Source organism: Paramisgurnus dabryanus, chromosome 3 (genome assembly GCF_030506205.2).
Source record: "Paramisgurnus dabryanus chromosome 3, PD_genome_1.1, whole genome shotgun sequence".
NCBI lineage: Eukaryota > Metazoa > Chordata > Actinopteri > Cypriniformes > Cobitidae > Paramisgurnus > Paramisgurnus dabryanus.
Window position 1 is genome coordinate 14,396,461 of NC_133339.1, and position 19,622 is coordinate 14,416,082.

A 19,622-nucleotide genomic window follows, 5' to 3' on the forward strand; every position below is an offset into this window, starting at 1 on the left:
AGAGGCAGGTGAACGAAACACGGCTAGTGATAGTTGCAAATGGCAGAGCCGGGGAAGAAGCAGCGAAAACCCTTGACGGAAGATTCCAAGAAAAGAAATCCTGGCCAGGATTTCGGGTGCGTCTTCCGGTCATATTTGTCGACAGCATATGCATACGTTACATTTTAAGGTAAGAATGAAACTACAATTGCATGTCTTATGTTTTTAACTGAATGGCATATGCGGTCAACACCATGTTTGGAGAAGAAATGGCACTGCCCACCACCCCAAGAACACCATACCAACAGTTAAGTTTGGGGGTGGAAGCATCATGGTTTGGGGCTGCTTTTCAGCAAGTGATACTGCGCATACTTCATATTATTGAAGGCAGGATGAATGGAGAAAAAATACTGTGACATTCTGGATAAAAATCTGCTGCCATCTACCAGAAAGCTGAAAATGAAAAGAGAGTGCACATTTCAGCAAGACAATGATCCCAAACACATGGCCAAGGAAACAATGAAGTGGTTTCAAAAGCACTATTCGGGCGGAATTCGTTTTCCAAATGACGTTTGAATTTTAACGTGTCCCTCACAGCGTCTCTGATTTTATGTATCGATTCGGACGGGTTTAAAATTCTGGGATTAAAATTGTTCTCGTTGCAGATCACGTGCTCTGCATACGCATGTTTGTATTGTTTGATATTTTGCTTTAAATGTAAAATTATTACATAACATGTAATTTTTCAATTTAAAGCAACACTAAAGACTTATTGCTCTTTGCTCCCTCTACAGGTTAGAAGCGTAATTGTTCATTACCACTGTCGTAAATACTGCAGCATAGCTGGCTCTGATTGGATTGTAGGTCTGCCGTAAAGCAAGTTTTTCTAGTTTTCACTCGAACTACAGGACCACTACCGGTTGGAATCTTCTTTAGTGCGGTTTTGGCCGATAGAGGGCTGCAAAGCGAATGTGAAAGTGCCATTAACCCTGTTTTGAGTGGATGAACCACTGAAACTTTTTTGGAAACGTTATTTTAAGGTAAAAAAAGATGGTGTTACTTTAACAAATCAAAAGAACTTCTAATAATCCTACTAAAGTATCCTACTTGTTTTATATAACTGGCTGCTTATAATAAACCCAAAGAAATGAAGAAATAATGATTAATAACAATTTATTATCTTATTACTTAACATTACCATTCCGAATAAGGTTGAGTTTACCTTATACTGATATTACAATGGCCAGTCTTAACAGTGTTTAATATTCAGTTAGTCTTGAATTAATTATTTTATTTCGCAAAAATGAAAAAAAAAAACTCCATATCTGAATGAATGGGACTCAGGAAGTACAATAAAGACCTTACAGCAGATCACGTTAGCCAAAACATGAAAAGAAGATATTTTAGCGTTTTCAAAAGATACTGCGGGCAAACACAGACATTTGCATCCACACACACTCCCCCTGAAATTAAAAAAGAATTAAAATAAATCAAGTAAGTTTTGATAAAACTTCACTTCAAAAAATGACTTTCTTACTTAGTATTTTTGTCTTGTTTTCAGTAGAAATGTCTAAAAATTCTTAAATCAAGATGTATTTTCTTGATGAGCAAAATGACCAAAGAAAATAATACTAGTTTTTAGACAAAAAATATACAATTTATGTGAATTTGTGCTTAAAACAAGCAAAAATATCTGCCAATGGAGTGAGAAAATTTTACTTGAATTAAGTGTTTAAGAAAAAAGAAATCTTATTTCACAATTTTTTTCTCACCCCATTGGCAGATAATTTTGCTTGTTTTAAGGACAATTTCACTTAAATTGTATATTATTTGTCTTACAACTAGACTTATTTACTTAGGTCATTTTGCTCATCAAGACAAAGCATCTTAATTTAAGAATTTTTAGATATTTCTACAGAAACCAAACAAAAATACTAGGGATGTAACGGTATTATAAATTTCGTGGTATTGCGGTATAAAAAATTTCGGTACAACCGTGGTCACGTGATTCGGTAAAATATTAGGTCTTCCGGGCAACAGGTGTAGTTTTTTTCCGGCCAAGTGCAGCGAGTGGAGGGACGCGGGAACTACAATTCCCATAATCCCACGCGTGCCACTCTGATGCCTCTCTACAAGTTGAGCGACAATGGCGGAAGCAAAAGAAACGCGGATTTTTAATCTGATGTGTGGGATAAGTTCGCGTTCGCTGTGACAAGAAACGAGAAAGGACAAAATGTGATGGACATACAAAAAACGAGTGTGAGTAAATCCGTGAATGAGGAGAGTATGTGCCGTTTCTCAATTAGAAAGCAGCCTCCTTAGATCGCATATGCAGGCTGCATCCGTCATTACATGCCTGGTGTATTTAAGTTAACTGAGTATTACATTCGCAAGTCATGTTAGTGTGTTACAACAATATACGATTAAATAAGAATAATTGTCAACTTGAAAAATATTAATATTCTGAAATAAGACGGTCTTCATGACGTATGCAGCCTGCAAATGCGACCAATGGAGGCTGCAGACTTCCGATTGGGAAACGCGCCCCTGCATTGAGTGAGCTGACCTCAGCTCTAGGTCCAGCTACAATCAGGCTACAATAAGTAAGATGCTATTTTCATTTTTACTGGGTTGTTTTTGTTTTCAGGAATTGACCCGCTTAAAACCCATAATCTTTTCTTGATTCTACAATCACAACTGTTGCTTTCATAGTATCAAGCATTAGTATTAATAATAATAATAAAAACTAGGTCAATTGAGGGAGTGACTCAATTCTTAAAACCTGACTGATTGGGAGTTGTTTAAAGTTGACAAACTAAACTGAAACTTTATTTTTTATTTTATTACACGGTCTAATTATTTTTGTCCTTTTTATGAAAATTGTAAACACTACACTAAACTAAACTTTGTACATTGTAATGTTCAGTCTTGTTTAATGTACACTTATGGCAGTTTTTCCAAGTCTTCATATGTTTTTTCCTTCTTGTAAATGTTTCAATAACTACCGTACCGTGGGCATCCTACTGAAATACTACCGTACCGTGAATTTTTGATACCGTTACATCCCTAAAAAATACTAAGTGAGAAAGTCATTTTTTGCAGTGTTGGATAAATATATTTGCTCTATGGTATTATAGTTAAACTAGCAAATACCAAAATGTGTTTATACAGTAGCTAGCTAGCTAGGAAATCAAAATGTAAGCTGGTATTATTATAATTACTATTATAATGTTTATTATGCTTTTGGGTTTCTTATTGAAAGAATCAATTAAAGTTCTACTTTCAATAAATCAGTCAAGACGTCATTTTTAAAATTTGTATTATCTTGCATGCATGTCTGCTTATGACCAAACAAGATGTTTATTTGTGTTTGTATTTGACAATAGTTTATATACATTTCCCAAAATTTCCAACAAATTCCCATTAAATTTGTATTATATTCCAATTTGGAATATTTTCAAAATTTCCCATATTAAGTACCAATAGAAAGTTTCTGGAAATATATTGGAAAATTTCCACCCCTTTGCAACCCTATCTGTGAATAATTTTGGCAATATTAAATATAGTGTTGCTCACACTAGTCTAATTTAATGTTGAATTAGGAAATTTGCTTTCATTCTGTACAAAATGGCACAGAGTCACACTTGTTGTGGTGATCCCAGTCAAAAATGATCGGCCATTTAAAGTGAAGGTGGAAGATCACAAAACACAGTCAGAAAATTATTTTACAATTGTGCCGTTCCCTATCAAATCTAAGTCATTAAATTCACCCATTTAAGAACAAACCAAAATGAAAAACGCTGTGACAAAATGACATAAACTTTGTGTGAACTCATGTAAATGATGCATGCATCTAATGCATTTACTGAACATATGCACATGAATGACAATAGTCTATTTCATGTGCCTTGTTAATGGACGCTTTGCATTTAAAACAGACAGTGCTTGTTTGGACATCTTTTGGGGCACACAATGTGCATCTCTTCCTTTTCTCTCTTCTGTCTGAGACATTTGAAGACCCTGATTATAAACTATTTTCTGTAGGCCGGTCATTTATGACCAGAAACACCTCAAGTGAAACAAGGTGGGGGGAATCCCAAAAGTGACAAAAACGCTTTTTTGAGAGAGAGAGAGAGAGAGAGAGAGAGAGAGAGAGAGAGAGAGAGAGAGAGAGAGAGAGAGAGAGAGAGAGAGAGAGAGAGAGAGAGAGAGAGAGAGAGAGACTGATAGTCTTCGGGGTTAACTGTAGTAGAGCATTGCATGGAGATCACAGTCATTCAATCCACTGAAGGTTGTTTTGGATAAAACTCTTTACCTGATGTTTCAATCTAATTCTACTGAATCTATTATAGATGCAGAAAGTTATCATCTCATGGATTTTAGTTTATTTTCCCCTCATGTTTCTCAATGTTTTTATGATTATTCCTCAACCATCAATAATAAAGATTGAAAAATAGACACCAACCTATTTGTTCTTCAGTATCTTCATCCTTTATTCTGCATGGTTGTGGATCTGTCATCTTCTCAAGCTCCTTTTTCACCAGCATCAACATTATGTCATGAAGATTTCAGTTGTCACACATGGAGTGATTTCTCTTTGTGTTTGACTCCAGCATTTATTGGTGGATTGTAGGAGGAGCTTCAATCTCAATCACTTTCACTTGTGGGTGTAAACTAGAGGTGAAAAGAGACATTAAAACATTTAATGTCAGTAAAACATTCACAATCTGTTTCTTATGAATCAATCACAATTTTATTTTATTTAAATAAGGGGATTAAGGTTTTGGAAACCCCCATTAACACCTATTCAGCCTGGTTATGGACATATAATTATTATTCTCTTTATTTAAAAGAGGAACTATATTTTATGGCGTAATAGCACTTTTGGGAGTACTTCGACTCGCCTAAAGAGTCCGCTCCCGTTCTCCCTCTCATAATGGGAGAGGGAGGGTGTTACTGCCCCGAGTCGAAGTACTCCCAAAAGTGCTATTACGCCATAAAATATAGTTCCTCTTTTAAATCCGCTTAGAAAAGCGCTACGTTTTATTTTGTACCACCAAACTTGCTCGTATAACTACTCGTCTTAAATAGGAAAAACGTTGATGTGTTTGGTCACTTCTAACTTTATCTCTGATTGGTACCATTGAATGAATGGGGCTAAGCTAAATGCTATCAAAGTGTCGCAGCGCGCTCCAGCGCTTACGTGCACGCACACAGATGATAGAGGTATGTATCAACCCTTCTTAGTTAAGGTAATAACATATTTTAATATTGAAAATGAGTAGACTATTCCTTCAACATTTTTGATTTTCCTAATTATTTTGCCAGTTTTCTCACCAAGTTACATTTAAGAATGTCCTTTTTACTATATTTTTTCACATTATTTAACATTTTTTTTTACATTCCAGCAGTCATTATAGGGCCTTACACGAGGTCACTTCTCTGATCAGATAACTATAGATAGACTTGTTAAAACCGTCCAGTTGCATTCGACCACAAAAATGAGTCTTAGCTAAACGGATATTAATCCGATCCTTATTCCTGAGCAAAATGCAAATAACATATTCATTACTCTGCCTTAAAGAGGTTATAGTATGTAAATCTGACTTTTTCCATGTTTAAGTGCTATAATTGGGTCCCCAGTGCTTCTATCAACCTAGAAAATGTGACAAAGATCAACCCAATATTTATTTTGTTAGAATGTTCTGAATACAGTTCTAATTCAAATTTGTACCATTAACATTGCATTTTAAAAATGGAACAGCCATTAATATTTTATTTTTCTTGTCATGGTTAAAAAGAAAAATGAACAGATGCAAAAGTACACAGACAGCTGATTAGCTTCAATGTATTTATTACAAAATAAAATATAATATAAAACACAACCATTCGTTTAAAAGTACAAAACTTTTGTACAACATGAAGTAAACACAAGAAAAAAATCTAGTTAAAGTACAAAGTTATTGGTTCAGTGTTAAGATTATATAGAAAATGTATAATAGTTATGAAACTTAACTTTAACATCAGTTAAAACGAAAACAAATAACAGACTTCATATGAATAATATAGAGAAATAAATTGATAAGACCAAAAAATGCCAGTTAGATATATCGAAAGGGAATTGTAGGAGCCATAGTTACTAGCTTATTTAACATTTTTGTTCAATTTGTTCATTTAAATATAATTCTGTTGTTGTATGATTAATTGTTTATTTCTTTGAGGGTGTGTCCTCTACAGGTGAAAGAAATGTTTAAGGCTATGTTTACATTAATGCGTTTATCCTTTAAAACGCGTTACTTTTGCTACGTTTACGCCTTTCATCTACACTACATCACCGTTTTTGACCCTCATAAACGGATTCGTTCGCAAACGCTGAAGACCCTGTTTTAGTTTGAGAACTCAGACGTTGCTCTGAGTGTAAATGAACGTAGACGGAGTCTTATGTAAACGAACAGCTGATGTTAACCTGACAACGCATAATTTTCAAAGTAAAAATTATTTTATTCATGTAAATGTTGGTTTGCAACGGAGGTTTTGCCAAAAATAGTAAACATCTACCAACCAGCTATTATAAACCCTATATCGGATTGTTTTAACATGTATCCTTATAGATAATGTCTGTTTTATATTAATGTTTGAGTATTGTTGGGTTTAATGTGTTTATGTTTTGTTTAAATTTAGTTAGCTTACGAAAGATAAACTGTCATTTTAAACCCCATATAGGCGTTGTAAAGGCCAATATGAAGGGAGAATTGTAAAGGGTCAGACATTATTTTTGAGTTTAATTTAAGTTTTGTTTGCTACTTTAAAATGAATTTCGTTTCAGATAATTTGTCTCATAGGGCCCTATTTTAACGATCTAAGCGCATTGTCTAAAGCGCACAGCGGAACGTCTAAATGGGCGTGTCCGAATCCACTTTTGCTAATTTAACGACGGGAAAAATGGTTTTTGCGCCGAGCGCATGGTCGAAAAGGGTAGGTCCTATTGTAATGGGAGTATTTTGGGCGTAACGTGCAGTAAACCAATGAGAGACTTAGCTCTCATCCCCTTTAAAAGCAAGTTGCGCTGGCGCTATGTCTAATCCCTATTTAGATAACGGACTTTGTAAACTGAAAAACTAAGCGGAGGAAGAAGATCCGTTAAATAATTGTGTTGTTTTTCACTTGTATTGAAATTGTTATTTTTTTATTAAAACCTTTAAAACCCGTTTTCTTTTAGTCATGGAAGTAAAAAGCAGGCTTGTAATTGCTTTAAATGTATGGCTATCCAATATCATCAAAAAATAATTTACAAGTATGTAAGATAAGGTTTGTACTCTAAAAATACTTTATTTGTAACAAACAGGAGATAAAGAATTTACAAACGGCTCCCCTCACGTTTCAGCACTTTGGACAGCGGTTTTTTTAGCAAAGAGTTTTTTAAGCATTACTTAAAAATGTTTCTCATCTCACCATATCCACAGTTACAGAGTCATCATATACAATAAATCCGTGAGGTAGCATTAAAATTTTTTTTAAAAACAGACGCATTTGTTCAAAGCAAAGCATTTATTTACTTACCAGGCTGCAGAAGCAGCTCTTTGCGCCTTCTAACGTCTCATAATTAGTCCTCATTTATGTCCAAGAGACTCTTTATAATCTTTTATATTCAATCCTTTAATCTTTCATATTTAAATGCATTTTTGTGTTGCTGCGCATTCATGTACCTTGTGATAAGCAAACCCGCGTTGTCCTCCCGTGTATAGGCGCATTTTACTAATGCGCTCTTTAAATAACATAAAACACATTGCGCCATTGACTTTAGACTTTAGACCAGGTTTTTGTTGGTCAATGGCGTAGTCTATTTTAGTTGCCTCAAAATAGCAACGCGCCAACAATGCGCCTGAACACACCTCGTTTTTAGACCAGAACGCCCATGGGCGCAAAAGGGGGCGCAAATGCATTTGCTATTTAAACAACGCGGCGCTAAACGTGAAAATTAGGGTGGAAACTAGCGAAAGACACTTGCGTCGCGCATTGCGCTGCATTGCGCCGGGTGTAAGATAGAGCCCATAATTTTAATCGATGTTGTTGATAAGTTTTGTGAATATAAATGAATAAAAACAATAAACTCAACGTCATTAATATATAGGCTAATGCTCGTTTAGGCGCTTGCGCTTTTAGCTATTCTGTGTTGCTAGCGGAGGACGTGCACGGACCTCGCACACTTTTAAAAATTAATGCAATAAGCATTTCTGGTAGGCTAAAGCAATACTTCACCTCTTACTATGTTTGATTGTTTTAACATGTATCCTTATAGATAATGTCTGTTTTATATTAATGTTTGAGTATTGTTGGGTTTAATGTGTTTATGTTTTGTTTAAATTTAGTTAGCTTACGAAAGATAGACTGTAATTTTAAACGCCATATAACGTTAGGCGTTGTAAAGGCCAATATGAAGGGAGAATTGTAATGGGTCAGACATTATTTTTTAGTTTAATTTAAGTTTTGTTTGCTACTTTAAAATGAATTTCGTTTCAGATAATTTGTCTCTTAATTTTAACCGATGTTTTGTTGATAAGTTTTGTGAATATAAATTAATAAAAACAATAAACTCAACGTCATTAATATATAATGCTTGTTTAGGCGCTTGTGCTTTTAGCTATTCTGTGTTGCTAGCGGAGGACGTGCACGGACCTCGCACACTTTTAAAAATTAATGCAATAAGCATTTCTGGTAGGCTAAAGCAATACTTCACCTCTTACTATGTTTGATTGAAGTTTGCATTTGCTAAAATTTATTTTTGCTTCAAGTTCGCTACTGTTAGTACTGTTCACTTGAATGCTTTCTTTTTAAATCATAAAGACCTTTATGTTTAGTTATAAAATCAAAATTAACCTATTAATCATATTAATATGTTGTAGGGGGGAGATAGAACAGTATAAGACTTTCCCAAACACATTTTTATAGGTTCAAAAATAGTGTCTGTTATAGTTGCCAGCAAAGGACCCAGGTATGACTTTTTGTCAATATCGCACACCCCTAGGCTGCGTAAACGCGCAAAGGTATAAGCTATTATTAGAGTAATAAGTTATTTTACACTGTTATGCGCATGCCCAGTTACATGATTGGTCATGTTTCATGGGTTTATGGTGGTGTATAGTGTGGATGAAGATTCTTTTTAAAATGCCAGTATAAACGAGGATCGTTTTCATTTTAAAATGCCGTTTTAAAACGCAAATGCTCTAATGTAAACATGGCCTAAAAGGTTATGCCACCCATGACAGGAGGAAGGCGCTGGTGCAAGATCATACAGTTATTTGACGATACACATGGAGAATGGCTGAAAGTGGATTTGTGGTGTTTGTTTTATGCTAAAATGCAGCTTTAATTTTGATACAATAAAGTTATCATTAGGAAACATCAACAAGCCTCTTTGGATTTTATGCTACTTTGTACGCGTCAGAAACATTGCATCATCACCTCTCACCGTGGTTAAGAAACAAGGGATAAAATTGGAAATTTGGAAGCTTGTTTACCGCTACAGAAATATTTCATGTTTAATGATCAGACACTAAAGGGCAGAGCAGCTGAAATGAGACAGCGGCAAATTTCAGAAGGACTTGCAGTGATAAATCTGCCCCTGGTGGTGTACACGACACTGACTGCCCGCTGATCAACTTGAACTCACATATCCAAAATCAGAGGAAATGTTAATATAGGCGCTATCTTCAGAAACTGACCACCGATTTAAATTTTATTCATCTATTTCCTTGACTAAACAGCTACATTTTTAGACAGTTTTATTAATAAGACCTCAGCTGATTTCTAAACTTTGTTGCCATATTCACACTGTTGACACATGAATGATTTCTATTGAGTGTGGATTCTCATGTGTTTGTTAAGGATTGATTTTGTTTTGTAACTCTTTTTACACTCATGGCATTTGAACGGTTTCTCTTCAGTGTGAGTGCTCAAATGTACAGTAAGATGATATTTTGTCCTGAATCGCTTTTCACACTGTTGACACCCATACGGTTTCTCTCCAGTGTGAATTCTCAAATGTTTCTTAAGGTCACCTGCACCTGTAAAACTCTTTTCACAGTGAGGACAAGTGAACGGTTTCTCTCCAGTGTGAATCCTTAGGTGTAAATTAAGGCCACTTTTCATTGTAAAACTCTTTCCACACAGATGACATGTGAACGTTTTTTCTCCAGTGTGACTTCTCATGTGTGTCTTAAGAGCAACTTCATTTGTAAAACTATTTTCACAGTGAAGACATTTGTAAGGTTTCTCTCCAGTGTGACTTCTCATGTGAGTCTCAAGTCTCGTTTTATCTCTGAAACTCTTTTCACACTGAAGACACGCGTGAGGTTTCTTTTCACTGTGAATCATCATGTGTGCCTTAAGAATAGACTTCAAACCGAAACTCTTTCCACACTGAAGACATGTGTGAGGTTTCTCTTCCATGTGAATTTTCATGTGTGTCGTAAGGTTGCCTTTACTTCCGAAACCTTTTTCACACTTATGGCATGTGAACAGATTCTCTCCAGTGTGAATTCTTGTGTGTATCTTAAGGCTACATTTAAACCTGAAACTCTTTCCACACTGTTGACAAGTGTAAGGTTTCTCTCCAGTGTGAATTCTCAAATGTTTCTGAAGGTTACCAGCAGTTGTAAATCTCTTTTCACAGTGATGGCACGGATATGGTTTCTCTCCGGTGTGAATCCTCATGTGTATGTTAAGGTTAACTTTTATTCTGAAACTCTTTCCACACACATGACAAGTGTGAGGCTTCTCTCCAGTGTGAATTTTTAGGTGACTATTAAGTTCATTTTTCACTTTAAAACTCTTTCCACAGTGATGACATGTGAACGGTCTCTCTCCAGTGTGAATCCTCACATGTATATTAAGCTCACGTTTCGTTATAAAACCCTTTGCACAGTGATGACATGTGAATGGTTTCTCTCCAGTGTGCACTTTCATGTGTTTCTTAAGAGTCTCTTTGCTAGAAAAACTTTTTTCACACTGAGAGCATATGTAAGGTTTCTCCCCAGTGTGACTTCTCATGTGAGTCTCAAGTCGACGTTTTTCTATGAAACTCTTTTCACACTGAAGACATGCGTGTGGTTTCTTTCCAGTGTGAATTGTCATGTGTGCTGTTAGGGTTCTCTTACTTCTGAAACTTTTTTTACACTCATGGCATGTGAACGGTTTCTCTCCAGTGTGAATTCTTGTGTGAAACTTAAGGGTACTTTTACTTCTGAAACTGTTTCCGCACAGATGACAAGTGAATGGTTTCTCTCCAGTGTGAATTCTTGTGTGAAGCTTAAGCTCAGTTTTACTTCTGAAACTCTTTCCACACAGATGACAAGTGAATGGTTTCTCTTCAGTGTGATTTCTCATGTGTTTCTTAAGAACACATTTACTTGTGTAACTCTTTCCACAGTGAGGACATGTGTAAGGTCTCTCTCCAGTGTGAACTCTTACGTGTATCTGAAGTTCACTTTTATATGGGAAACTCTTGTCACAATGCTGGCACGCGTGTTGCTTTCCCACCATGTGAGCTTTCTTGTGCTTGCTAAGGCTCGATCGAAAAGTGAAACTCTTCTCACACTGTTGACATTTGAAAGGTTTCTCTTCACTCTTGTGATCTTCAGGGCGTTCATCTTCACTGAAACTATTTTCACAGTTTATGTCTTCTGTTCCTTTCTGTGAAACATTATGGTTTCTTTTCACATTCCGATGTTTCTCATCCACTTCATTCAGTTCAAGTAGATTATCCGTGCTTATTTCCATCATATCTAAAATGAAGACAATAAATAGTTCATATTGATAAATCAGAGTGACAAAACACATTTGAGATTGTCATGTATTCATGTTATTTTTAATGTGAAGTACATTATGTCATTTCTCCTCTTGTAGTTTAACTCTTGTGCTGTGTTCAAAACCCTTTAACACTTCTGGTGTTTCCAATATCACCAAATATTGGATTCTATCTTTTTGTCAACTTGTTTTCTTTTAGTTAGGACTGGTTTTGTATTTCTTTTTTGACGTAATTCATCATAGGCCTAATTAATCTGAGCTTATGCACCTCAATATTTTAGTGAAAATAGCATTATCTATGAATAGTGTTGGCAATATTAAATAAAATATGACAAACATTTGCAGCCGTTTGAATCTGACAGAGTTCGTCACTTCAAGAATCTCACACAAACATTACAGCATAAATGCTAGGTTTAAGACTTTAAGACTGATTTTATATATAACAGATAATCTAGATACATTTATCCTGTTTAGGTTTTTAAAACATGGCAATGTTTTAATGTTTTAATGTCAGACAATTATTTAAATGTGGGAAAAATGAAGAGAAAGGCAGCAGATAGAGCATCATTCTCCAGAAAGAGTAGCAAGATGCAGCCAAATGAATCTTAGTAAAATACATTTCAGTGGCCTAAATTCACGTGATTTTCTGGTCTCTGTAGTTTTTTCAGCAATGGGAGATATAAATTCTGGTTTCAAAGTAAATTTCAAAAGTTTTATTTGATTAAATAGTTCAAAAAACATGAGGTTGAATTATGACTATAAATTGTATGTTAATCTCAATTCATTGTTAATTAAAATTATTAAAGTATTATTAAAGTAAAGTATTGTAGCAATTGTATGTTATACATTATTCTGATTAACACACCTATAATACTTAAAAGTATTTTAAGGTTGGATTATTTTATATGCCACCCCAGAGTAACTGCTGGACCCTGCCTGGCCACCCCTATGAAAAATCCCTTGCTCCGCCAGTGATTAGCAAAACACAAAAAATACATTATATTATAAATCTTTACCTGGACAAGTGACTTTTGTGCATGGACAAGTGAAAAACAAATTTACTTGTCCGAAGGACAAGTTCCTCAAAAAGTTAATGTCAAGCCCTGATTAAAACATCTTAAACTGTGTTCCGAAGATGAACGATGAGAAAACTCAACTTCTGAGTTGAGTATAGGACGACATGAGGGTAAGTCATTAGTTACATTATTTTCACTTTTGGGCAAACTATCCCTATTAAGGAGCCACGCTGTTCCCTTTGGGGGCGGGGGCAAAAACACAAGCCACTTATACAGTATGTAAATACACACAGACACGCTAGAATCTCCGGAAAAACAAGCCGATTTCAACCGCAAAATGTACGCTTTTAAATATACAAAAACTGCTATCTCAAACATGGAGAGGCTTCTTCGTGATCTCAACTAAAAGATTCTGCAATAAAACGAAAATCACAAATTTTGAAAAAAAAAACCTTCTCATCTCGAAAGTTGTGCCTGCTGACTTGTGTCACTGGTTTCCGTGACGGGTCACATATTGACCTAACCTTACACTGTACTCAAATTATTTTTTTATTTCATTATACCCTCATTGGTGGGCTGAGTCCCCTAAAATGAAAATCACCCTGTTGATCACACTAGTCTACTTTAATGTTTAACTAGAAAGTTTGTTTAAATTACTTTTATTCTGTACTCTATGGCATTATTAAATCTGAGTCGTTAAACCAAAATGTGAGGAAGATTTTTAAATCAGAACTATAATTCAGAACAATATTTTGGTGAACATGGTATTCAGATTCAAAGATGTTTTGCCAGTATACATGCTTTATGTATAAGCTGAATTAGCCTTTATGAGACATGCTTAAAAGAACTACATGAAAATACCTTGTTGAAAATAAAAAAAATTCTAGGTTTTTCTAGGTTTCCTAGGTAATCTATGTGTTGTTGTTTTTTTTGCTTGTGATATATATAAACTACATTTAAAGTACCTTTTCATTATTTACTTAAAGCGGAGTTTACCTGTTAGGTTAGGTGTGACCACTAAAGCCGCTTGTTTATGTTGTTACTTCTAAAACCGTCTATAGATGTAGAAAGTTATAATTTCATGGATTTTAGTTTATTTCCCCCTCATGTTTCTCAATGCCAAATTTCTGTTTTTATGATTATTCCTCAACCCTCAAAGATAAAGAATGATAAATAGACACCAACCTATTTGTTCCTCTGTATCTTCATTCTGTATTCTGCATGGTTGTGGATCTGTCATCTTCTCAAGCTCCTCTTTCACCAGCATCAACATTATGTCATGAAGATTTCAGTTTTCACACATGGAGTGATTTCTCTGTGTGTTTGACTCCAGCATTTATTGGTGGGTTGTTGTAGGAGGAGCTTCACTGAAGGTCTCAATCACTTTCACTCTATGGGTGTCAACTAGAGATGAAAGAAGAGACATTAAAACATTTAATGTCAGTAAAACATTCGCCATCTGTTTCAGACTTTTTAACGTTTCACTTCTGTAATTTTATTTAAAATAGATAATTGGTTAATTTCTAACGTTGACCCTTGTGTTATACTCAGATTGGCTTTTATGTTATGGGGGTGTAATAATTTACTTGTTTTCTTCTTACACATTAATTACAGATCTGAATCTTATGTTTGGTGTAGACCTGTGTGATTCTACCTGTTTTCAATTAATTCGGACAAACATTTAGATTGGGCGATTAAGGTTTTGAATAAAAGTTAGTTACACATGTCAAAGTAAAATGATGCAGACATCATCTGATTATTGCAGAGGGGTTTTCCTGCATTGAAAATTATTTAGGACCAAACCAAATTACAAAAACAGGTCTGCGCTGGTTGCATTTATTTCAGTGCAGTGTCTGCACAGCGTCTGCTCAGCCTGAAAACAATAGAGTAAATATACTTAAATTACTAACTAAATTACTTTCAAATAGGTTTGCTAAGAGGCGCAAAGTTTCTGGTTAGTTTCTGGAAATTGTCCATGGTAACTTAATCTGGGGATTTTTTTAAATATTCTAAATTAGAAACTTAACAGGAATTTACAGGAATTTATGGGGAAATTTCTATAAACTATATCATATACAAACATAAATAAACATATTGTTTGGTCATAAGCAAACATGTATGCAAGGTAAATCAAATCTTAAATATGACATCTTGACTGATTTAACTGCAAGTAGAACTTTAATTGATTCTTTCAGTGAGTAACACATTATAAGCATTATTACAGTTATTATAATAGTGCTCGCTTACATTTAGATATCTGATTTACTGGCTAGCTACTGCATAAACACATTTAAGTACTTCCTAGTTAAACTATAATACCATAGATCAAATATATTTATCCAAGTTTATCATCAAAACTTACTTGACTTGATGTAGTCCTTGGGGTCAAATGAAAGTGTGGCTTCTGTAGTAGTCAAGGCCTAGAAAATGGAGGGGAATCAAACCCCTTATTGATATATGGAGGATTTATTTTAATTTCAGGGTGATTGAGAGTGTATTGGTGTGATGACGGATCATGGATGGATGAATGTGTGGATATCTATCTATTATAGGCAACTATATCCACCTTTATACTAAAGAATTTTATTGAATTATTTGTGTTTAAACAAAATTTATAGCCCACCTATAGCCCATATCACATTCTCTGGTCAAACCATTCCACTATCTTCGACTATCACTTCACTGGCTCCATGTCTCATACAGGATTAAAATCATCCTACTTGCCGTCAATGCATCCACGGAAAGCACCCCCCTACTTAAAGGAACTACTCAACACAAAACTCTTCACGCAACCTCCGCTCTGGAAACAAAGCCCTTCTTCAACCCCCGCATTATTGGGGATCAAGCCGTCTTTGGAATTCTTTTCCAGACAGCCTAAGTGCTCCTCAAGCCATGGATTCTTTTAAGAAAGGTTTCTTTTTATCTTTTCTCTCATGTTTTTAACTTTTGTTTATAATCATGCTTTTAAATTTGTTTATTCTCCGTAGCACTTTGGGATTGTTTTTAACTATGAAAAGTGCTTTACAAATAAAATATATTATTATTATTATAAAATATATAAAGTAGTAAGTTAAAATGACTTGGACTGGCAATTGACCTTTCGCCAGCCCCTCCCCCAAAACGGCAATTGTTAAATCACACATTACAGCAACCGTTACTATGCGAGCACGTCCGACAAACATTCACGCCCGCAGTGTTTGTGAGCGGTGCATACAATGGATAAAACAGTGTGAACTGCCCCATCCAGTTAAATGTGTCGAACATTTACGAAGCATAAATACGTCTGCACAAAGGTAAGGCTTACAGCTAACTAGTTACAGTGTGGTCTAGATCTACTAACTAGAGGCATAAACACAAATTGGACCAAAGTTATGATTACCATGAATATAATTGCCAGAATGTTAACCTACTCTCTAAGCTAAGTTTAAGGAGTTATTTTGCCAACATTAGTTAACATGTTAGCTAACGCTAGCTACATTAGCTGCTGTTGTGTTGGGACTTTCAGCTCCCCAACTTTATTTTTCGTCATTTTACGACAAAGTCGAACATAGCGCCCTAACAATCAACTTTAAATAATTTGTTTTTATCTTTCATGTAGCATTTTATGAACGGAAAACCTACCCGAGTTTCCCAATCCAGTAAATGCTGAGCAATTTTATTATATTATACATTTTATTTATTATATTATCTGTCCTGCAACTTTTAAGCCAAAGCAATTTCCTATTTGTGAATTCTGGTTATCACCAAAGGAAATAAAACATTATGATTCTCAAAACGGCTATCCTCAAAACAACAGAGAAATGTTAGTTAGCTTTGAATGGCTTTGAAACACATGTAGGTTTAGCTAGTTATCATACCCTTGTATTTTAACAAAATAGCTACTCGCAATAGACATTAATAGACCAATTTAGAGTAGACGTCACAGTTACGTCACGGCAAGCTGCGCGCGCAATGCGGTTGCAGAAAAACAGTGGAAATGAATTAGACACGAGTGAAAAGAGCAAGATAACTCACTAGAAAATGTCCTGTTGTGCTGTTAAGTGTCAGAATAAGAATGCCAAAAAAGATGGCTTTCATTTTTATAAAATACCATCGTCGAAGACATCATTTGAAGATAAACGTAGGTGTTTATGATTACAATAAGCCCTTAAACGGACAGAATGGAGCGAGGAAATCATCTGGAAATCTTTTAATAATTAGAATAGAAAATAAGTAGAGAAGATGTCCAGTGTTCTGTCGAAGTCTGTTCCCTCCATGTGTTTCTTACAGCGTTTTTATCACGTTACAATTACAATTGATTCAGAATAAAAAAGCAAAAATATCACAATTTTTTAAAAATATTTCATGATTTTTTCGTTTTCTATTATTTCTTTTTATTTCCTTATATCTTAGCTTATGTCTTCTTCCTATTTGTTCTAAAATTATTATGTTTACATACTTAATAAATATATATTATGATGTAAAGTGTTATTAATATATAAACAGGCCTTTTTAATGTATGTTTAAACATAATACTTTTATAATAGTTTTAGAACAAACACGTAAGATAAATATAAGGAAGAAATAATAGAAAACAGGAAAATTATGAAATATTTAATAAACGCTATTATATATAATACATGATAGTATTGCTTTTACATGTACTTTAGCGATTCAGACTGTAAAAATAATTGATTTACCAATAAAGAACAATACATATACATGACATACATGCATATCAGTAGCCAAGCCATTTAAACTTTTTATCTATCTAAAAAATAAACGTAACGTGATTAAAACGCTATAAGAAACATTGCACTAAAGGGAAACATAGGGGAATCAGACTTCGACAGAACAGCGGATCCATAAAAATCACGGTTTAATGCTAAAACACTTCACAACCCTACTGCGGAGCAGTCACTTTCTGCAACCAGTTTGGCTCCTCCCACAAAAAACGTCATCTCTGTTTGCAAACACGAAATTGGTCTATAGACCATACCATATGAAAGAGAAGTGCAAGAACCCGGCAGTGCAAGAACATGACTGGTCCACAAGGCTGTGCTGGTTGCATTTGACTTACAGGTCATGTGGTTTCTCAATTTTTGCTAGAGACCGGTAAGCATTAGCCTCGATAGTAGTCGTGTCTCCTTCATTGCGTATTTTTATATTTTGAATATATCCCTCCACTGCATACTGTAACCCCTTTTGCCTCGATCTGGAGGATATCGCAGAGGTAATGCTCCAAAAAAGGTCACTGACACGCACAGGTATATCGCTTTCCATCATGGCAATCTGTCGCGCTGGTCATTTGTTTGTCGGAAGTAGCAACAGTAACTAAGGGGGGCGGGGCTCGGCGAAAGGCTAATTTGATAATAACTTAAAGACAGCTAAAAATGTTTTACAGTGTGCATAATACAAATCTACACGATGAATGAATGTACCAAATAAACTAACGAGACACTGCTACTCATTAAAAAAAGGGGAGGAGACTGTTTACAAAATAAAACCTGCTCCCGACCAGGTTAGGTTAACAAGTTACCCCGGAAACAGACTCTGAGTATAAGTTACCGCTCCTTCAGAAACAGGCTTGACTTACCCCACTGTCTCAGGTTTAACCTAACTACAATTCTGAAACAGAAAACCCTGAGTTTCCCACATTTCATGGTTAACAAACTCAGAGTTTTCCCTTAATCACCTTTCTGAAACAGGCCCCAAGACAGAGTTTAGATTAATCCAGCATTATTTTAGGCCATTTAAGTTGTTTTTACAGACATATTTTACAAAAACAACAACTATGTGCCATTTTAGACAAAACAATGACAATGATGTATTTAAGCTTATGTCAGTACAGGTTGTTTTCAGTTAAGACAACTCAAATATCCATTTAAGTCTGGGACTACACTTAAACCCTATCTGGGAAACCGCCCATAATAGAGCAGAGATTTGTGTGTAAAAAATATTAATCTAACTCAAATTTTTTTTATAGATGGATATAAGTCAAAAAGCCTTGGTTTGTACCCCGCTCTCCCGTAACGTTACTAAATATAAAAGGTAAATAAGAACTAAAGTAAGAAGTGATAAATACAGATGCAGTTCTGAGGTAATTTTAAAGTTGTATGAATAGCGCACATCTTCCGTTTTTAGCCCTCGATCTCCACAGTACACTGGTTCATAATACATGGATAAAAACATTTAATAATATTGGTATCAAACGTGCTGGTAATTACCTCAAAGTACACAACTGTATGAGTCAGGAGATGTTTATGACGCTGTCCGGACAATGGATCCCTGCTCCAGAGGCAACAGTGAGTCCGGGTCAGATTTTCAACTTCATCTCACTGCTTACGGTTAGCGTATTAAGAAATCCTGTCTTCTGTTAACAAATCAATAAAATAATCGAAGAAGCTTTAATTATTTCACTGCACACCGAAGCATTTCCACGTGGCTGAAGACATCAGGCTCGAAACACACTGACCGCGTCCGAAATCCGAATTCGCTCTATGTAGTGATGGTCGTTTTCGAAGCACTGCTTCATGAGGCTTCGAAACATTTACGAATCTTTTGTTTCGAATCAGTGGTTCGGAGCTTGTTTCAAACTGGCCCAAGTCACGTGATTTTAGCAAACGAGGCATCATTACGTCATAACTGTTTCGAAACGTTTCGAAAATCCGATGGTTCACCACTAGGGGGAGTTGATCACATGTCTAATATGTTTAGGTGAACTCGGGTCAGTTTAATTATGAAAGTTCAAAACATTTATCCTTCTGACTAATAACACTGCCATTTTGTCTACTTTTTGTTTATAGACAGATTTAATGACAAAAATGTGCATAATTAAAAGGG

The 19,622-nt window shown here is 35.2% G+C and overlaps 2 protein-coding genes across 2 annotated transcripts in view; both read right to left on the reverse strand.

Moving 5' to 3' along the window:
• Positions 1–14,089, reverse strand: part of LOC135768996 (uncharacterized) — a 34,554-nt gene extending 20,465 nt beyond the window's left edge. Inside the window, exons 1-2 of the mRNA XM_065278351.2 lie at positions 13,986–14,089; positions 4,445–4,653 (exon numbers count right to left, since the gene is read on the reverse strand). Coding sequence (XP_065134423.1) covers positions 4,445–4,532 — 88 coding nt within the window. The 5' untranslated portion in view covers positions 4,533–4,653; positions 13,986–14,089. The remainder of the gene's footprint in view (positions 1–4,444; positions 4,654–13,985) is intronic.
• On the reverse strand, positions 5,644–14,198 carry LOC141279794 (uncharacterized). The gene is made up of 2 exons (XM_065278350.2): positions 13,986–14,198; positions 5,644–11,762 (listed from the first exon to the last, which is right to left on the reverse strand). The coding sequence occupies exons 1-2, from the start codon at positions 14,071–14,073 to the stop codon at positions 9,832–9,834; spliced, it is 2,019 nt and encodes a 672-aa protein (XP_065134422.1). The 5' UTR covers positions 14,074–14,198; the 3' UTR covers positions 5,644–9,831.
• Between the last annotated feature and the right edge of the window lie 5,424 nt (positions 14,199–19,622).